Genomic DNA, 21,555 nt, shown 5'->3' on the forward strand with positions numbered 1-21,555 from the left:
ACTGGCAATTTTTTTTTTTTTTTAATTATTATTATTTCTGTGGCTCATAGATTAGGTATGCCAGGCCTAATTCTCTTCCTAGATGTGGAAAAGGTCTTTGATAGACTTTTGCGGGCTTTCTTATTTGAAGTTCTGACTCATGTCAGTCTTCTGAAGAAATTTTATCTCTTGGGTATTGACTATGTATGAAAGCCCTAGGGCCAGGCTCTTAATGGAATATTATCCTTTTTTATTTCTATACCACATGGCACCCATCAAGGGTGTCCACTTTCAGTCCTGCTATTTGATCTGGCCATTGAGCCTCTCACAGTAGCGGTGAGGCAGAACCTTGCTATTCATGGTTTGAAATTAAGGGGGGGGGGGGGGCAACAGTACAAAATCTCATTATACCCTAATGATGATCTGCTATATCTGTCTAATTTGCACATGCCAGATCCAGTTTTACTTGACCTTCTGACCTTCTATGGCTCTCTCTGTCTATAAAATAAACTTGGATAAGTCCAAGCTCTCTTTGGTCTTCAAATCAAACCCACAGAATCCGAGGCTAGCCCCCTCAAGTATACCCTTGCCCAATTCAACCTCCACACAGCATTTTGTACGTGATCTTGGTGTTGTTATTGACCATCAGATGAACTTCAAAAAGCACATCAGCACAGTTCTAAAAGAAGGTTTCTACAAGCTCCACGTCATGAAGAAACTTAAACCCCCTACTCTGTTCTCATGATCTCCGCACTGTCATACAAGCAACCATCTGCCCAAAAATGGACTATTGCAGTTACCTACTTCTGGGCCTCCCTTATGCCACTGTCAAACCACTTCAAATGCTACAGAACTAGCTAGAACCCTCACTAACACCAGAAAATCCGACCATATAACACCTGTCCTCAAAGGACTTCATTGGCTCCCCATACCCTCACGTATCCTCTTCAAAACTCTCACCATTATCCACAAATCTTTATACACTCACAATTACAATTGGCTTGAGGAACCATTGAGTTTCATCCTCCACAACTGCCCCACCAGAACTACCCACAAAGCTACCCTCCACACCCCCTCCCTCAAGAATGCTCATCTCACCACAACGAGAGAGCGAGCCCTTTCTGTTGCAGGACCCTCCCATTGGAATGCTCTCCCCACTGAACTTCGCACTGAGCCCTGCCAGTACAAATTTAGGAAAAAGCTCAAGACCTGGTTTTTTAAACAGGCATTCCCAACATAGTTCCTCCTTCCATTCTCCCCATAATGTCATCATTGTTACATCAATTATTTTATATTATCTTTGTGTTAACTTATATTCTACTTCTATTATGCACCATATTATATTGATATTTCTTATTTGCCCCCATTGAACCATCCTTTCATTATGCCTTTGCCTTGTCTATCCCCCCTTTGCTGTCACTCCCCGCCCCCCCCCCCCCTTCGCTGTATTTCTCTTAGTTCATTGTAAACCGATATGATGTATCCACGAATGTCGGTATAAAAAAGTTGTTAAATAAATAAATACTAGGTAGACCTTGCCGGTTTGTTTTTCAATCTTTCGTTGAGTGCATGAGGGGTTTAAGTATTTAGGTATCTATATCCCTAATTCATTTAAAGATCTGTATGCAACAAACTTTGCCAGGCTGGTGAGTATAATCCAGCAAGATATGTTGGATTGGGATCATTTAAATGTATCATGGGCTGGACAAATTTAGTTTATTGAAAATGAACATTTTGCCGAAGCTGCTGAATAGGTTTCAGCATGTTCCCTGTCTCGTACTGGCTTGTGTTTTCACTGATTTACGTAGCTCCATGATTAAATTTATTTGGAAGAATGACCAGCTAGAATTAAGATGGATCAACTATGGCTACCCAAGAGCCAGGGGGATTGGCCTTACCCAATATTCGTCTCTATTACTGGGCTGTGTGTTTGGTTTGTCTAAAAGCCTGGTTTTGCAACCATGCAGATTCTTGGGTGGCCTTAGAGAGAGAACAGGTGGATTTGGCTAATCTGGCTACTTTAATATTTTTACCTTCAGATTCTGCACATAGCCAAAGGGCTTGCAGAACCAGCCCAGTGCTAGCCCATATATTGCAGATTTAGAAACAGGCCAATAAATTCTTAGGTAAGAATCATAGGAATTTATTTCATGTTACCCCTATTTATGTTAATCTGGACATTTCCAGTTGTACCTTCATGCCCATGGTGTGAGAGTGGCGAGATAAGGACCTCCTATGTATAGCCTGGCTATGGGACAAGAATGTTTTTATATACTTTAGCAAGCTTCAGAGTGATTATGAACTAGATCGGGGTTCTTGAGCCTGCTACTTCCAATCACGGTGGGCCTTAGATGGCCACTTGGACTTGGGGCAGCCTATCCATCCCTTAAATGGCATACACAGTTTCATTACTGGTGAGGGTTTTCTTAAGAAAGGTATAGTGGTCATTTATCGGGGTATACTGGCTGATACATTTGGAAAGGTTACTTCCCAAAGGTTGATTGATGATTGGAATGCTGACTTGGGTCTGGCTCTTGATTCTAGAGCTTGGAAAATTATTTGGACCTCTGCTTACCATCTGCAATAGACGTACGGAGCTTATGGTCCATTTACTGCCTAGGACTTGCTGCCCCCTGTTGTTTTATGCAAGGTTTTCTGCTGATGCTAGTTCGGATTGCTGGCAGGGATGCAGCCAAACAGGATCTTTTATGCTCATGTGTGGGTTTGTCCGGTAGTCCGAACGTTTTGGTCCCGAGTTGCACAAGAGATTGCTGATATTATTGATACTGCTGGGTCTTCTTGGAAAGTGGGATGGATCCTTGGTATCTGTGAAGTGCAGGAAACTAGTTGGACAGCTGCTGTTAGTGGCACTATTCACCTTCGCCACCTTTTGGAAATCCACTCCCACCTTGGCACACTGGACGACTCAAGTCCAAGATATTGCTGATCCAGAAAAACTGCGCTTTGATCTAAAAGGGGAATTTTATAAATATGAAAAAGTATGGGGTTTATATCACTTGTATTATGGGTTTCCTCTACCTACTGGACCCTGATTTCCTTTTTGTATTATGCTGTGTATTTGATATATATTGGACCTAAATGTATGCCAAAAAAGTATGATAAACTGAAGAGTTATAAAGAAAGAAATCTGTTTTCAACTACACAGCCATTCGTAATTCAATTTTTCTGGGGTGGTATTTTCTTTCTTTGGTTGGCTGTTTTCTGTATTGACCCCCTTCTCCAGGTATTGTGCATACTGTTTCTTTGCCTAGGAAGGGTGCCCTGTGAGGTTGAACACATACCTGATATCTTGTTTTGTTTTCTTGTTCTACTGATTTGAGTTAATGTGTCCTTTTTTTCCCTTCTTTTTTTTAATATGTAGCTTTTATATAACACACATGTTTCATTTTCTTTTCCTTTTTAGAGCGTGAAGGTGACTGCCTGTCCCATGTAGTGGTCATGTGCAGAGGTCGCGTGTTTACTTTTGATACTGTACATGAAGGTCATTTTCTGACTTCTCCTGAGATTTACAGGTTTTTACACTTTTTTCTTCTACTGGTGAATGAGATTGGTAACAGGATTAGGACTGGGAGCAGGAAGTATATTTTAGTTTTATTTTTATCCTGGAATGTTTTCTCTCTTCTGGGGGCTTTGTAGAATAATTTTCCATAAAAAGGCAACCCTGTAAATAAATTAAACAATTTATCATATTTTCTTATAGCTAGTGAATGGTCCAGAATCTACTAACTCTGGCACTAAGGGCAGTTTTGTTGTGTATTAAGTCTACTTAATACAACCCAGTCCTTGGGACAGATCCAGCCGGTCTGGTTTTCAGGATCTCCACAATGAATGTGCATGAGATAAATTTGCATTCACTGCCTCCAATGTATGCATATTCATTGTGAATATCCTAAAACCAAACTGGCTGGATATGTCCCAAGGACTGGGTTGAGAACCCCTTGAGCCAAATTAAGTCAGAACTGTTTCAGCACCGAGGGTGGTGGTGTTTGGGGGGATCCAGTCTCTGTGCTAATCTGGGGTACTTTTATAATCTTAATTTGAACTTCCAAACTGGGCTGCCACTTTTTGTCTCTTGTCAAAATGTATGGATTTAAGATCTGTTTTATGAGCTGTTAAATTGTCACTCCTGTCAACTATAGAATGTCTTTTGCATTTAAGAGCTCTGGCAAAAAAAAAAAGAGAGAGAGCTCTTGGGCAGAAAAGGAAAACATAGAAAATGAAAGAAGGTGAACATAATGGAGAGAACCTAAGCACAAATCTTAAAGAAAATGACATAAAACATCGAAGTAAAGTCTCATGCCACTCGAATAAAAGCTGAAAACAGAGCCTTTCCTCAGTCCCATGCTTCTGGGAAGTCCAAAATTTTATATTCATTTAGCAACGCCTCATAAGATGGAGCCTGCAAGCCGCAGTTTCTCCTCGGTGATGCGCATATTAAGATCTTTCACAGAGAAATTGAAAAGACAGCCGTTACACCTTCAAAAGTTAAAGAAAAGGGCTTCACGCAGATGTTCTGAGCGTGTCCTCAGATGGGAGGCTTTACTGTTAATTTCAGTCCCAAAACCAAATGGGGGTGGTTGGAACCCTTCTTTTAAAATACTTCCCCCCTTCTGATCAGTGAAGCCCAAATTCCAGGTGATTGTGGGCCCATTTCTGGCCTGCAGCCCTTTTGGGTTTCATGTAACTTCTGAGCTTCCAGATTAAGATTATAATCGAGGACCTAATTTTATCATGAGCGCAGTAATTCGCAAAAGAGAAAAGCAAATGACCACATCTGCTGACACAATGCCAAATTAATGGCTGCTGTGGCAGAATGGTCTGGAGAGGGAAGGAGAAGTAATCATGTATTTATTTTTTTATTTAGCCATTTTATATATCGTCGTTCCAAATACAGATCACAACTGTTTACCACATGACATACATAAATTGACGTGAACATTGACTTAATGAGGTCAAACATCATACATTTTAAAATCGATAGCAGCAGCAGAGCAGGCCTGGGGGGGATGGGGCTGGAGGAGGTAGCAGTGGCCAATTGGGCTCGAGAGGGAGGGAGGATTTGGCAGCAGTGTGCTGCATTTTGGGCAAGAGGAGGCAGCAGATGCGACAGCACATTAAGGCTGGGGGTGTGGAGGTTGCCATGTGTTGTTGGTAAGCCATAAAAAGAAAAAATAAATTTCCTGTGCCATTTGACAAAATTACTAGAAGAGAAATGCGAGTCTGGTCCCTCTCTCTACCCCTCGGCTTATGTTGTCTGTTATCTCTTCATCATCTTTTATCTGTAAGACAACTTGCCTTTATCCAGAAGAGATGCCACAATGAGTCGAGAGGACCAGGAGTGGCCGCACTAACTACAGAAGAGAGAACCCATTGGGCTAAGGTTAGAGACTCCTTTTTTTTTTTTTTTTTTTTTTTTGCAGAAGAATATTTATTCAGCACAATTCAGATTTATGAGATCTTGTGATCTATGTTTCTGTCTCTTAGGCTCGAGAATACCTCATTAACCTGGACCCAAAGAATTTGTCTGTGCTAGAAATCATTCAGAGCAGTCTGTTTGTAATCTCATTGGATGACGCCAGTCCTGATGCAACACCAGAAGATTATAGTCAGGTAATTGGTAGTCCCTAGTCATTTCCCTCCAAATAATTGTTGGTTTATTTGTGCCAGTCCTTTGTATTTTTTTTTCTTTAAAACTAGTCATGCGCTTAGCCGCCAATTGCATGCTACGTGAAAAGTACCCAAGTAGTCGCTTGGACCCCTTGGGAATATATGAGGACTAATCAGCTCTAAGAGATGCTGTGGCCTGCCACCTGCCATTTTCTGTAAATATATCACACAATAGAGAGATCACATATAAATTAATGTGTAACCATTTATTGAAATTCACAACATACTTCCCTACTTCAACATGATAAAAACTAAGCTAGCACATTCATTCCACACTCACATACATCCCATCATTTAAAAACATGTATATGCACAAATGTTTCACACAATTTTTCAATTAAATACATTCAATTAAATACATCAATATAAGGTGTGTCAACTCCTATTCAACTTCAATAAGGATCTTTTTTAACTATTAAATTCTTTATCCTTGTCCAACAAAAGATATCTTTGTTTCGCCTATTAATTCAGGCTTCCTCAGGGACTAATAGATCACACAATGGATGATTTATCCAAAAACCTTCATATTCATGTATATCCCATACACAGAGGCTTTCTTTTAGATTAATTAATGAACTTTCATCATCCTCACACTGAAAATTCAAAACAAACATCTTTATTAAACACAGCTCACATCCCTCTACATAATCGCACCCCACTCATCACATCGATTCCTTACCTTATATCAATCCCAAATAACTCCCTATGTCTCACCATGATACAATTGTATTAGGATAATTATCTTCTGAATACATACCCTTCAAAAAGCCTACAGCCAATGACCCTCATCTACAAAAGACAACAATGTTAATCACGCAATGCATCCAATGGTAATTTTCCACAAATACCTCCACCAAGGACAAGGATAAAGAATTTAATAGTTAAAAAAGATCCTTATTGAAGTTGAATAGGAGTTGACACACCTTATATTGATGATTGTAAACAGATTGATGTATTTAATTGAATGTATTTAATTGAAAAATTGTGTGAAACATTTGTGCATATACATGTTTTTAAATGATGGGATGTATGTGAGTGTGGAATGAATGTGCTAGCTTAGTTTTTATCATGTTGAAGTAGGGAAGTATGTTGTGAATTTCAATAAATGGTTACACATTAATTTATATGTGATCTCTCTATTGTGTGATATATTTACAGTACAAGTAGAGAGTGTTTAAAAATAATTTACCCTCTGTGATATTTACCGTGTTGGTTATCTGCCATTTTCTGGGCATTCATTTTACCAAAATAAATGAACAAGAACATAAGAAATGACATGCTGGGTCTGAGCAATGATCCATCGGGCTCAGCGTCCTGTCTCAAACAGCCACTATTCGTGATCACTAGGAATTACTCGGCAGATCTTAATGGGAGAAGTCCATATCTTGTTGCCCACCACCAGAAGTAAAAGATGGCTATTTCCCCCCAGAAGCACCTGGCTAAGCAAATGCTCTGTCTTCTAGAAACATGTCCAGACCTTTTTTAAATACTACTATGCTATTAATCATGACCTCATTTTCAAGGCCACAAATTCTAAAACTTAATAGTATGTTGACTGAAAGAATACTTTATTAAATTTTAATTTGTCTGCTACCGGTTAGTTTCATGAAGCATCTTCTAGTTCTAGTACTGTTTGAAAGGATAAATAACTATTCCTTGTTAACTTGTTCCACACCATTCATGATTTTCTAAACTTTTATCATAAGAACATAAGAACATGCCATACTGGGTCAGACCAAGGGTCCATCAAGCCCAGCATCCTGTTTCCAACAGTGGCCAATCCAGGCCATAAGTACCTGGCAGGATCCCAAAAACTAAGTCTATTCCATGTTACCGTTGCTAGTAATAGCGGTGGTTATTATCTAAGTCAACTTAAGTAATAGCAGGTAATGGACTTCTCCTCCAAGAACTTATCCAATCCATTTTTTTTAAACACAGCTATACTAATTGCACTAACCACATCCTCTGGCAACAAATTCCAGAGTTTAATTGTGCGTTGAGTGAAAATGAACTTTCTCTGATTAGTTTTAAATGTGCCCCATGCTAACTTCATGGAGTGCCCCCTAGTCTTTTATTCGAAAGAGTAAAAAAACTGATTCACATCTACCCGTTCTAGACCTCTCGTGATTTTAAACACCTCTATCATATCCCATCTCAGCCGTCTCTTCTTCAAGCTGAAAAGTCCTAACCTCTTTAGTCTTTCCTGATAGGGGAGCTGTTCCATTCCCTTTATCATTTTGGTCACCCTTCTCTGTACCTTCTCCATTGCAATTATATCTTTTTTGAGATGCGGCGACCAGAATTGTACACAGTATTCAAGGTGCAGTCTCACCATGGAGCGATACAGAGGCATTATGACATTTTCCATTTTATTCACCATTCCCTTTCTAATAATTCCCAACATTGTTTGCTTTTTTGACTGCCACAGCACACTGAACCGACGATTTCAATGTGTTACCCACTATGACGCCTAGATCTCTTTCTTGGGTAATAGCACCTAATATGGAACCCAACATTGTGTAATTATAGCATGGGTTATTTTTCCCTATATGCATCACCTTGCACTTGTCCACATTAAATTTCATCTGCCATTTTGATGCCCAATATTCCAGCCTCACAAGGTCTTCCTGCAATTTATCACAATCTGCTTGTGATTTAACTACTCTGAACAATTTAGTATCATCTGCAAATTTGATTACCTCACTTGTCATATTTCTTTCCAGATCATTTATAAATATATTGAAAAGTAAGGGTCCCAATACAGATCCCTGAGGCACTCCACTGCCCACACCCTTCCACTGAGAAAATTGTCCATTTAATCCTACTCTCTGTTTTCTGTCTTTTAGCCAGTTTGTAATCCACAAAAGGACATCGCCACCTATCCCATGACTTTTTTTTTTTCCCTAGAAGCCTCTCATGAGGAACTTTGTCAAATGCCTTCTGAAAATCCAAGTACACTACATCTACAGGTTCACCTTTATCCACATGTTTATTAACTCCTTCAAAAAAGTGAAGCAGATTTGTGAGGCAAGACTTGCCTTGGGTAAAGCCATGCTGACTTTGTTCCATTAAACCATGTCTTTCTATATGTTCTGTGATTTTGATGTTTAGAACACTTTCCACTATTTTTCCTGGCACTGAAGTCAGGCTAACTGGCCTGTAGTTTCCCGGATCGCCCCAGAGCCCTTTTTAAATATGGGAGTTACATTAGCTATCCTCCAGTCTTCAGGTACAATGGATGATTTTAATGATAGGTTACAAAGTTTTACTAATAGGTCTGAAATTTTATTTTTGAGTTCCTTCAGAACCCTGGAGTGTATACCATCCAAGGGCCGGATTTACGCGCACAGGGACCTTGCGCGCCGGCACGCCTATTTTGCATAGGCCTCCGGCGTGCGCACAGCCCCGGAACGCGCGCAAGTCCTGAGGCTTCGTAAAAGGGGCGGGGAGGGGGGGTGTCCGGGGCGTGTCTGGGGCCCGGGCAGTTCGGGGCGGGACTGGGGGCGTGGTGCCGGCCCGGGGGCGTGGTCGAGGCCTCCGGACCAGCCCCCGGGTCGGGTGATGGCACGCCAGCAACCCGCTGGCGCGTGCAGATTTACGTCTGCTTTCAGCAGGCGTAAATCTGCCAACAAAAGGTAGGGGGGGTTTAGATAGGGCTGGGGGGTGGGTTAGGTAGGGGAAGGGAGGGGAAGGTGCGGGGGGGTGGAAAGAAAGTTCCCTCTGAGGCCGCTTCAATTTTGGAGCAGCCTCAGAGGGAACAGGCAGTGCACGCCGGGCTCACAAATGTGCACCCCCTTGCACGCGCCGATCCCGGATTTTATAAGATACGCGCGGCTACGTGCGTATCTTATAAAGTCCAGAGTACTTTTGTTCGCGCAAAATTATAAAATCTACCCCAAGTGATTTACAACTCTTCAGTTTGTCAATCAGGCCTACCACATCTTCTAGGTTCACCATGATTTGGTTCAGTCCATCTGAATCATTACCCATGAAAACCTTCTCCAATATGGGTATCCCCCCAACATCCTCTTCAGTAAACATTGAAGCAAAGAAATCATTTAATCTTTCCGCGATGGCCTTATCTTCTCTAAGTGCCCCTTTAAGCCCTTGATCATCTAACGGTCCAACTGACTCCCTCAGAGGTTTTCTGCTTTGGATATATTTTTTAAAGCTTTTACTGTGAGTTTTTGCCTCTTTGGCCAACTTCTTTTCAAATTCTCTCTTAGCCTCTCTTGTCATTGTCTTACATTTAACTTTCCAGCGCTTATGCATTATCCTATTTTCTTCTGTTGGATCCTTCTTCCAATTTTTGAATGAAGATCTTTTGGCTAAAATAGCTTCTTTCACCTCCCCTTTTAACCATGCCGGTAATCGTTTTGCCTTCCTTCCACCTTTCTTAATGTGTGGAATACATCTGGACTGTGCTTCCTGGTGGCTCAGTCTTGTTTACTTCTCTTCAGGAAGTCAATGAGTCTTGTGTGAATTCCAGGGCAGTGATGGAACTGGCAGCCACCTTTCTGGCAGATGCAGGCTGCAATTTGGTCCACACTTTGGCCAGAGGGGTGGCTTTGGTAATAGCAGCCAGGTGTCAGCTTTGGCTCAGGAATTGGTCAGCCAATACAATTTCGGTCTAATCTTATTTATTTATTTATTTAAGGCTTTTATATACCGACTTTCTTGTTTGGGATCATTCTTGTTTGGGAGTGAGTTGGGGAAAAAAGACCAATAAGTAGGGTGAGGCCCATGTTCCTCAGTTACCAGCAGATAAGAAGCAGACATCACGCTCCTTCAGCACGAGAAGTCTTGCTAGGAGTTTGACTATTTTGACCCTACATAGGAGCGGCTTCTCAGAGGACTCTGCCTTTGGGTAGGTCTCAGTCCTTTTGGCCCAGGCAGCCCAGAAGGGGTGCAGGGTCAGGTAGCAGTGCCCCCCTGAACCTCTCAATGAAGGTATGTCGACCTACCCCCAGGAACAGGAGATAGGGGACGTCTGTGTCTCTCTCTCTTTTTTTTTTTTTTTTTTTTTTTTTTTTATCAGAGGTAAATAGCGATCATATCAGAGCAGTGGGTTCTGGAAGTGGTAAGAGATGGCTATGCTCTGGAGTTCCTCAGTGTCCCTCGGGACATTTTCATTGTGTCTCCTTCCAGCTTTCCGCAAAAGAGGCAAGTAGTGGAGTGTACATTGACAAGGCTCCTCAGCCTGTGGGCTGTAGTTCCCAGTGCCCATGTCACAAGAAAATATGGGCCGATCTTCCATTTATTTCATTGTGTCCAAGGAGGAGGGCTCCTTTTGCTCCATCCTAGATCCCAAGGGAGTCAACCATCATTTGCAGGTGACTCATTTTTTGCATGGAAACCTTAGCTCAGTGATAATGGCAGTACAATCGGGGGAGTTTCTGACATCTCTGGATTTGTTGGAAGTTCCAGACGGATGGAACATCCGTCTGGAGCATTATTGGTTTCTGCATTTCTCTGTTTTGGGGTGACATTATCAGTTTCAAGTGCTTCTTTTTGGGTTGGCCACCACGCCCAGAACCTTTTCCAAGGTTATGGTGGTGATTGCGGCAGTGTTGAGAGAGGATGGCATTTGGCTCACCTGTACTTAAGATGATTGGCTGATTCAGGCTAGAGTCTGGAAGAGAGCCTTCGGATCTTACGCAAGGTGATCTCCTTGCTGCAGGAACTAGGTTGGGTGGTGACCTTGGCCAAGAACAATCTAAAGCCATCCCAGACACTGGAGTTATCTGTGTTTGCTTCATCATGAAGCAAGGCAGGGTGTTCCTGCCGTAGGGCTGTATTCAGAAGCTAATAGCACAGGTGCGACTATTGACAGAAACAATATGCCCAATAGTGTGATCTTATCTATAGGTATAAGGGTTGATGGAGGCCACCCTAGAGGTTCTATGGGTAAGGGTGCATATGTGCCTTCTTCAGCGCATTCTTCTGGCTCATTGGAGTCCACAGTCTCAAGACTGTTTGGTATGGTTTAACCTACCAGTGGAGTTCAACATACAACTGCAGTGGTGGTTGCAAGCGGACCATCTAAGGAAGGGGTTTTCCCTACGATCACTGAACTGGCTAGAACTCACAATGAATGCCAGCCTCCAGGGTTGGGGGACTCACTGTCAGGAGTTGACAGTACAAGAGCGCTGGAGAACAGAAGTATTTCTCTGGAGCATCAATCGGCTGGAAGCCCAGTCCTTCCAGTTGGCATGTTGATTCGTCAACCAATTGTGGGGTCGAGCAGTCCAGATAATGTCAGACAATGCAACGACAGTGGCTTACATCAATTGCCAGGGAGGAACCAAGAGCCAGCAAGTGTCACAGGAAATAGCCCAACTCATAGAATGGGTGGAAGTGCATCTTCAGGAGATCTCACATTGCAGGAAAAGACAATGTAAGAGCCGACTTTCTCAGCAGAAAGTCTGGACTCAGGAGAATGGGAATTTTCAAATGAAGCATTCCAGCTCATAGTGGACCACTGGAGCCTCCCATTTTTAGACCTGCTGGCGAAATGCAAAGGTTCCTCACTTCTTCAGTTGCAGGAGAGAGAAAAAAATCTTTGAGCATCGATGCCGTCATGCAGGAGTGCCCGGAGGGCAAGCTCCTATATGCCTTTCCCCCCCGTGGCCTGTGTTGGGCAGAATGATTCGGAGGATCGAGAGTCACATGGGGATGGTGGTTCTGGTGGCACCAGACTGGCCCAGGAGGCTGTAATATGCAAATTTGCAAAGGTTCCTGGTGGACTTTCCCATACAATTACTGGTTCAGAGGAATCTTCTATGACGGGGGCCTGTTCTTCACAAACGGGATGACTCTATTTTGTCTTACAGTATGGTCCTTAAGGACTCTGTTGCTAAAGCGAGGATATTCCATTGCACTGATTGTCACCTTGCTTCGAGCGAGAAAGTTCTCCACTTCCTTAACTTTTGTGCGGGTTTGGCGAATGTTTAAGACTTGATGTGAGGATCCGAGGGGGTTCATCCTCGTTCAGTTAAGATCCTGCTCATTTTAGAATTTTTGCAGGATGGATTGAGATAAAGATTGGCCCTTAATTCATTGAAGGTAAAGGTGGCAGCTCTTTCCTGTTTCTCAGGTCAAGTAGATGGTAGACCCTTGTCAGCTCATCAAGATGTGGCTCATTTCGTAAAAGGGGTGAAGCATCTTCGTCCTCCCCTATGGTTGCCAGTGCCCTTGTGGAGTCTTAATCTGGTTTTCGATTTTCTGATGGGTCCCACTTTTCAACTGCTGCATAGCCTTTCTTTGCAGTTACTTACCTTGAAAAAGGTGTTTCTTGTGGCAATTTGTTTTGTGCATAGGCCTCGTCTTGCCGGGAACTGCAGGTCTCATCTTGCCGGGAACCGTTCCTGTGAGTGGCTCTGGGGGCAATCCAGTTGCGTACTGTTACATCTTTTTTGCCAAAGGTGGTCTCGGATTTTCACTTGAATCAGTCAGTTTTCCTGCTGATTCTGGGCAGGGAGAGAGATACAGTTGAATATAGTCTGTTATGCCCCTTGACATCCAAGGACCATATCTTGAGGTATTTAGAGGTTTCTGAACCTCTCAGGAAGACGGACCGGCTGTTTATACTCCATGGTGGGACTAAACAGGGTGAGCTGGCATCACAGGCAACAATAGCCTGCTGGATTAAGGAGGTAGTCATGGCCGCGTATGTGGATGCTGAGCAGCCATTGCCTAATCAGGTTAGGGCTCATTCTACTAGGACTCAGGCAGTATCATGGGCAGAGATTAGATTGCTGTTTCCCATCAAGATTTTCCGAGCTGCGACGTGGTCTTCCTTACATACCTTTTCCAGGCATTACTACCTGGATGCTCAGGCCCAGGAGGATGCAGCTTTTGCACATGCAGTATTGATTGGACTGTGGACAGTCTCCCGCCCTGTTCGGGAATAGCTTAGGTGGATCCACGACCGGGGGGATGTACCAATCTGAATGCTAAGAAAGGAGAAATTACTACTTACCTGATAATTTCCTTTTCTTTAATGAAGATAGGTGGATCCACTTTCCCACCCTCGGCTGCCGGATAGTTGTGCTATTGTCCTCCTGCATGGCTGCATGTTCCAGGGGTTACTGGTAAGTGTCAGTTTAATCCCTAGACTAGCATATTACACTCCTTGTCTGAGTTTAGTAGTTTCCTGTTAGCTGAATGCTGGAGTGGTAATCTGCTAATAATTACGTTTTGTTACTTTGTCCACAGTCGGCTTTTGCAGAGAATACTGGCAGGCTGATGTCATTGCAGGGGTGTATATATTCCGTGATGTCAGCTTTGCTCTGTCTCCATCTGCTGGTAGAGATGCATAATCCACTGGTTGTGGAACCACCTATCTTCATTAAAGAAAGGAAATTATCAGGTAAGTACTAATTTCTCCTTTCTTACCATCTGGAATAATTGCTTAAGGCCATTTTGAGCCTACTTTGTAGAAGAGGTCATTTTCCATAGGTGAAATTCCAGAGCCATGGCTAGTGTTCATCCCAAATTTGATCCTGCGGAAACTTTATTGTAACGATAAATGGATTGAATCACTCCATAAGCTCTCTTCTGCTGTGTGGTTAAAAAGCAGGGTGGGAAGGGGGGGCACAAAAACATTTTAAAAATAGCATATCTGAAATCTTCTTTGCCCATAAATAACAGTAAATTTCTTGGAGCACTAAGTCACTGCATCCATAGACGAGATAAGTATCTCTTATTTAAGAATCATTAGAAACATTCTTTCCTACATATGTAACATTGTTTGAAAGTCCATATAATTCTCTTCCTAGGTTACCTTGTTGTCACTAACAGGAGATCCAACGATACGCTGGGGAGACAAATCCTACAACTCTATCATTTTCTCTAATGGTGTATTTGGCTCAAACTGTGATGTAAGTGTTTTTACCTTTCTGTCTGATAAATGTTACTACTGATTTAGGGGACTGTGTGCAACAATGCACTAGCATGCATTGCCAGTAAATGGCCCTCATTGAGAATAATGGGGTTTATTTACTAACAACACCTATTAGCGTGTTTTTGTAAAGAGACCCCTTAGTTTATGGTATATTTTTGTGGGAGGATAAGGGCAGATCTCATTTTGCTTTACTGAGGGAAGAAGACTTATGAGATTGCTGTGTGTGTCCGTCTGCACCTCCAAATAACTTTTGTGTTTAGTGTCCTATTGACACTAGATTTTCAGGATGTCAGGGGATTCGAGGGGATTCTGACCTATTCTTTATTTTTTATGCACATATACACAGAAATTAGCGCCTACCCAAAGGTGCACGATCCGACTTAATATCTTGGCAATATTAAGTCGGAGGTCCCGAAGAGTGAAAAAAGTAAAAAAAAATAAATAAAAATTGGAAGTCGGCTGGCGGCTGTCGGGTCGAAAACCGGACGCTCAATTTTGCTGGCTTCCGGTTTCCGAGTCTGTGGCTGTCAGCGGGCTCGAGAACCGATGCAGGCAAAATTGAGCGTCGGCTGTCAAACCCGCTGACAGCCGCCGCTCCTGTCAAAAAGGAGGCACTAGGGACGCGCCTCCTATTGCCCGTTTCTACTGCCGGGCCTCCTTTAAATACTGTATCACGCGCACAGGTGAGTGGGCGTTCGCCCGCTCTTCCGCGGACTTTTCTGAATCGGCCCGATTGTCTGGCAGGAGCTGCCAAATTAGCGACCACGAACTTCCATCCCGTCCCAGGCCCGGGTAACTCATTTCCCATTGCTCACCCAGACCTGTCAAGGGTCCCGGATTTAGGTCCCTTGAACCACATGGCTGGCTCTAAATATTTTTTAATGGAGCATTTTGCAAGCTGCGGAATGTTTTGTTTTCATTTATTGAATGGTTTCTTTGCAATTTAGTGACATGCATTAATTCACAATGTCTCACACTTGGGGGTAGATTTTACAAATTTGCGCACACGCGTACTTTTGTTCGTGCACCAGGCGCAAACAAGAGTACGCGGGATTTTAATAAATACGCACATAGCCGCGCATATATGTTAAAATACAGGATTGGTGCGCGCAAGGCTGTGCAAAATCGGCAGCCTGAGTGCGCCGAGCCGCGCAGTCTGCCTCCGTTCCCTCTGAAATCGGAATGGCCTCCGAGGGAACTTTCCTCCCACCCACCCCCTCCTACCTTTGTTGCACAAGTTGCGCCTGCCCAGCCGCTGGCGCGTGATTCCCAGGCCCGGGAGCCATTTCGGAGGCCTTGGCCATGCCCCCGAAATGCCCCCGGGCCGGAACCACTCCCGCGGCCCCGCCCCCCCAATGACGTGCCACCGCAACACGCCCCCGACCCCCCCCCCCCCCCAGGAAAGCCCCAGGACTTATGCACGTCCCGGGCTTGCGCGCGCCGCCGAGCCTACTCAACACGTGCAGGGGGAACTTCGGGCAGGTTTTCAGGGGGTACGTGCGTAAGATAATCTGGCCCTTGGTGAAAAGTAACAAAGGAATAAAAATTAAGAAGCCAAGAAATAAGGCTGCCATGGAAAAGAGAAATGATACCACACACTGAGATACTAACTCTGCAGGTATTTGGTTGCTCAGAGGGTGTTGAATAATTATGAAAAGTGATAAACAAATATTTTCCTCTTTCCGCTGCTTCATATCATATTCACTCCAAATAGAATGGTTTGGATTGCCACAGAATTTTTGGGAGTAAATGGGGTCTTGAGTTACAGTAACTTGGTGAAAATGTACCATTACCATTTGGTAGTTGATTGGTATCATTTGTGAGCACAGACTGGATGTTGACATCCTCTAGGCTTGTGGCAAATGTTTCTAGCAGGGATTGGAGCTGGCAAGATCTTTTCTCATTTTTGAGATGAAGTTGTCTATGTGGAAAGAGGAAAAACTACAATGCGATGTCAAAAAGATGAGGCTAATAGTGACAATCAATGCTCCTGGTTAAAGTAAGTCTTGATCAAAGTCAAGAAGCAGGTCCAGGTTATGTTTAGTTTTATAGTGAGATGACAAACTTTGGTGCACCAAGGGTATGGGACCAAGAATTTTCTAAAAATGTTGCCCTCATGTACATGATGTGTTATGCAGATGGTGCCTCTGCCCGTACAGGATGCCTTCCTCATATATATATTTTTTTTAATGTTAATTGTGCACTTTTCAAGGACACCCGGGCTTATTTTAAAGTTTGAGCGGTGTAAGTGGTACAATATATTTCATGCTTACTTATGTGATGTATGTTTCCTGTTGTGACTGCACTGTGCTGGCTAATCGATCCTATCTTGTGTGTGTTGTAGCATGCACCCTACGATGCTTTGGTCTTGATATCCCTGTGTGAATATATAAATCGGAAAATTATGGAAAATGAAGGAAAATGGAAGGTGGGTATCTGGGGGGGGAATGCCATCTAAGTTGGTGGAGCCTTGGGATATACAGGAAACCAGATGCTCCCAGAGAGCTGGAGAATACTTCTAGGAGACTGAATCTAGTATCCAGGGAGAAATATACATCCTTTAATTAAAACTGCAGCATGCATACGATGTACTGGATGCTGCAGTTTTACACCCATGAGAAAAGAATTCCCTGACCATTCTGATCCCTTTGTCAGGGGGTCATATTAGCATTTTGTTTCCTCCAAGGAGGTAACTTTTCTTTTTTTTTTAACATGCTAAGCGTTTTTCCTTATTGCTTGATTTGCAGGTCTCCTGATGAGCAATAAGTATTTCTTGACACAGTATTTAAGAATTCTTTCCCTCAATAGGGTTCAGGTGAAGTCCGGGATATTCCATGGCCAGAGGAGCTCGTTTTCACCGTGGACCTGAAAGTGCTGGATGACATTAGACTTGCCAGGGAGCAATATCAGAAACAGGTAGTCTTGCCCTGTCTTTCTTTGGTTTTGTGTTTTTTTTCCCCAGTTATCAAATGAGTTTTAAAGGTACAGTTAGCAGAGAAAGAAAACTGAAAGTTTTTCATCTGGCAAATTGCAGGCATGGGTCACCTCCTCCCAGGAGGGTTTTTCACGCACATGTCGCACACAGTCTGTCCTGTCCTGCTGCCTAGGATTACATCGGACCACACTCACGTTTTGGACATGCTTAAAAAAAACACAATTTCAAAGATATTTTGTCCTTTCTATGGAGGTTGCAGCAGTACTTGGTACAGCTGTTTAACTGCAATACAGAGGCTTAATATTAATGCCCATGCTTTTGAAGGGACACCAGCCTCCTTCTGTCCTGTGTACATTTGTCCTTTTTACGCCCAGTAATGCCCTAGCTGTGCTATGGTGGGGTGATGGCCTTGTTCTGCTTGTCTCCCCTGCGTTTTTGCATTTTCCTGTGGTGAGACAAACCGGGCTCCTGGGGGGGGGGGGGGGGGGTAACATTTCTGGGAGCTAAAGGTGTGCTCTAAAGATGCCCCTGTGGGATGACAGTGTGCCAGTTGTGGTCAAGAGAAAAAGTCTCTGGGGTGATATGCAAGAGACAGCCTAGAGCTGTTTGATGAAGGCAGAAAGAAATTAAACAATGAACTGTACCACTTCATTCACAACAGCATCCTAAGGAGCTTATAGTGATTATTGTAGGGTCCAAAGACATAGACTAGAGAACAGAAAATACATTTTTTTCACACCATCCTTACTCTAGCTGTTATTTTAAGTAAATTCAGGGTTCATAAAACAAAGCGAGGAAAGGTTCAGGGATTCAACCACAAAAGAAGAAGCCACAGCCTCTCATATACCACATTATGATAAGGCCAAGAGACAAAGGAGAGCGGAATGGGGAAGAAAATTCACTTATTGAGGGCAGTAATGTGTTTATATCTCCAGTGTCTTCTGTAATTTATCTTGCTTTGTTTGTCAGGCTTCTGACTTGCAGGTTGCCAATTGTGCCTTCATATCTTTTGGCAAGAGACTTGTCAAAGAGCTGGCACTTCACCCTGACACATTTGTTCAGCTTGCTCTTCAGTTGGCTTATTATAAACTTCATGGACGGTAAGTAGTATAGCAAACTGCTTATTATGGTGTAACTATTAATTGTTTGTTTTTCAGAAGTGCTTCTCGGCTAGTGTGCTTAATAAAAGTCCTTCTTGTGCTGTGGTGGTGGCAGCCAGAATTATGAGCTCTTAGGGCTCTCGCGCCAACTCTGTTGTACAGTTGCCAAATCTCAGGCATCAGAGAACAGCTGTCTGCTTCCTACTTCAGCCCCTCCACTCCTAGACAGTGGCAGGAAACAGGAAGGGAAGAGCTAAGCCTGGACAGGGAAAAAAAAAAAAGAGACACTCTGCTCCCTGATCCAGCCTCTCCCCTCCTGTCATCCAGGGACAGGAGGGGAACGGGTGAGAGCTTCTACTTTCCCTGCTCCATCCCCTCCCTCTTCTGTCCCAGAGGCAAAATGCAGCAGGGGAGGAGAGGAGCTGGAGCAGGAGGGCTGCTCTTCGCCAAAGTGAATCAGCTCCAGTCTCTCTCTTCCTTTTCCCCATAGGACTCTGCTGTTGCCAATAGGCACAGGAGGAGAGGAAGGGGAAGGCTGGAACAGAAACAGTCCTAAATCACAGCTGTGACTCCTGTGAGTGATTTATGGGGAGGGAGAGGAGGGTCATTGCTGAAAGGGGAGTGAGAAGTTAGAGGGGAGGTAATGAATGTCTAGTGAATGCTGTCTCCCCCCATCTCCATGAAATCAACAATGCAAACTTGGGACTTTTTTGGCAACTTTCTTCTCCATGGTCCTTCTGCCATGCGTTCTGAACTAGGTATGACAGGCCCAGGACTAGGATTTGGGAATATAATCAGGGGAGGAGGCTGCATAAGAACCCCTGTGGGGAGAGGGGGGCAGGGGGCTGTGTGTGAAAGCATGACAAGGAAGTACAGGGGCGCAAGAGGTGGGGAAGATGGTACAAGAGAGCTGGTGGAAAGGGGGTAGAAGGGTGGTGATTATAGAAGTGGAAGAGGTGTTGTGAAAGAAAGCCAGAGATGATGATGTAGTGGGACAGACTTTCAGGTCGATACTGTAAGACCGCGGGAGAGCGGACGAATGCCCGCTCTCCCGGCGCCCGCACCGGCCCTTCGCCGGTGCGGGCGATTCAGTATTTAAATGAGGTGACGCGGGAAAAACGGGGAAAAGGAGGCGCTAGGGACACTAGCGCGTCCCTAGCGCCTCCTTTTTGTCAGGAGCGTCGGCTGTCAGCGGGTTTGACAGCCGACGCTCAATTTTGCCGGCGTCGGTTCTCGAGCCGCTGACAGCCACGGGCTCGGAAACAGGACGCTGGCAAAATTGAGCGTCCGGTTTCGGCCCGACAGCCGCGGGCCGAATTCAAATTTATTATTTTTTTTTTTTTTACTTTTGGGGACCTCAGACTTAATATCGCCATGATATTAAGTCGGAGGGTGCACAGAAAAGCAGTTTTTACTGCTTTTCTGTGCACTTTCCTGGCGCCGGAAGAAATTAGCGCCTACCTTTGGGTCGGCGCTAATTTCTTAGAGTAAATGTGCGGCTTGGCTGCACATTTTACTTACTGGATCCCGCGCGCATACCTAATAGGGCCCTCAACATGCATTTGCATGTTGAGGGCCCTATTAGGTGCCGCGGGTGGGCCGCGTGTTTTCCTCCCCTTACTGAATAAGGGGTAAGGGAAAACACGCGTCCAGAGCAGGCTGACAGTGCGCTCCGACGGAGCACACTTTACTGTATCGACCTGTATGTAAGAGAGACCCAGGGTGTTGAAAAGTGAGAGAGGGTGACAGAGCTAGAGTGTTAAAGCTGGTTAGGGTGACAACTAGAGGGGGTGCAGATGTGGTGATTGGGAAGGGAGAAAGGTTTGACACACACACACATGGGTGATGGAAGATAGATGGAGGGGTGTGATAGCTGAAAGGGTGATGGGGGAAGGTGTTTGAGAGAGAGAACCAGAGAAAGATATTTGGGGGAGGAAGGAGCGATTATGTAAGAGATGATTGGGGCTCCAAATGAATCAGAGAGAGGGTGATCGGAGAAGCATGTGAGGGGATAATTGAGGTGAGGAGTCACACTGGAGGAGATAGAGGAACGAAAGAGGGGATGAGAGTAAGATAGAATGGCTGAGGAAGAGAAACTCAGTATCGAGTTGTGAGAGAGCCAGAGAGCAAGGTGGCTATTTAGGGAGAAGAGAGCTAGAAGGCAGGAAATCAATGGAAGAGCAACCCAGTAAAGTGGGTTTCCTAGCGAGTAGACAGATGGACTCAGTGGGTTATGCTCCTCTGCCAGCAGATAGAGACAGAGCGAGCTGACGTCACAATATATATACTCCTGCAGTGACCCCAGCCTGCCAGTATTCTCCGTCTCCAGCAGATGGTGTACGTGCATCTCCCTATAGGGATTGCTTCAGATTTTGGAAGGAGAATTTAAAATGGAATAAGGAAAATCCCTGCTGTCCTGCAGTGATAACCAGATGGTCCCTCCCCCAGTTGAAAATTCTTGAGGTGATTTCTGTGGTCCCTCAGATGTGTGCCTTGGTCCGGTATCTGGGTTTCTTGGCGTGGACTTAGCTGATTGTACAGTTTAAAGGCAGCAGTTGCAAGAGGCCACATGTGGCAGTGACATCACATGCCCCCTCTCCCCCTGCAGCCAGAGACCATCTCTGTACTCAGCCAGTAAAGCTGAGCTCGGCTAAGTTAAAAAAAAAAAAATCGTAAAGACAGAGACAGTGTAGAGGGGTTTGCAGGACTTTCTCCAGGCTCTATGCTTAGCGCACCATTCCAACATTCATTCCCATTCCCGTGGGGCTTAGGGGAACTGGGCAGCCCTGGTGGGCTAGACCCTGCAGTTATGCATTTTGCCTGTGTGCTAGGCTGCAGTAGTGTTTTCGCACGCTTCTGTGCATATTTTTCTGCCCTCTACAGGATGTCGGTGTGCAGAGTGCGTTGGGTCTGTGCTCAGTTTTTGGCACGCATTTTGTGCACACAAC

The 21,555-nt window shown here is 44.2% G+C and overlaps 1 protein-coding gene across 1 annotated transcript in view; it reads left to right on the plus strand.

The window, feature by feature from the left end:
* The window catches only part of CROT (carnitine O-octanoyltransferase), a 97,153-nt gene that overhangs the window by 31,382 nt on the left and 44,216 nt on the right, over positions 1 to 21,555 (plus strand). The window contains exons 6-12 of the mRNA XM_029588808.1: positions 3,404 to 3,512; positions 5,287 to 5,380; positions 5,485 to 5,610; positions 14,448 to 14,549; positions 16,917 to 17,000; positions 17,381 to 17,488; positions 18,477 to 18,607. Of these exons, the coding sequence (XP_029444668.1) occupies positions 3,404 to 3,512; positions 5,287 to 5,380; positions 5,485 to 5,610; positions 14,448 to 14,549; positions 16,917 to 17,000; positions 17,381 to 17,488; positions 18,477 to 18,607 (754 nt within the window). The remainder of the gene's footprint in view (positions 1 to 3,403; positions 3,513 to 5,286; positions 5,381 to 5,484; positions 5,611 to 14,447; positions 14,550 to 16,916; positions 17,001 to 17,380; positions 17,489 to 18,476; positions 18,608 to 21,555) is intronic.

Source organism: Rhinatrema bivittatum, chromosome 2 (genome assembly GCF_901001135.1).
Source record: "Rhinatrema bivittatum chromosome 2, aRhiBiv1.1, whole genome shotgun sequence".
Taxonomy (NCBI): domain Eukaryota; kingdom Metazoa; phylum Chordata; class Amphibia; order Gymnophiona; family Rhinatrematidae; genus Rhinatrema; species Rhinatrema bivittatum.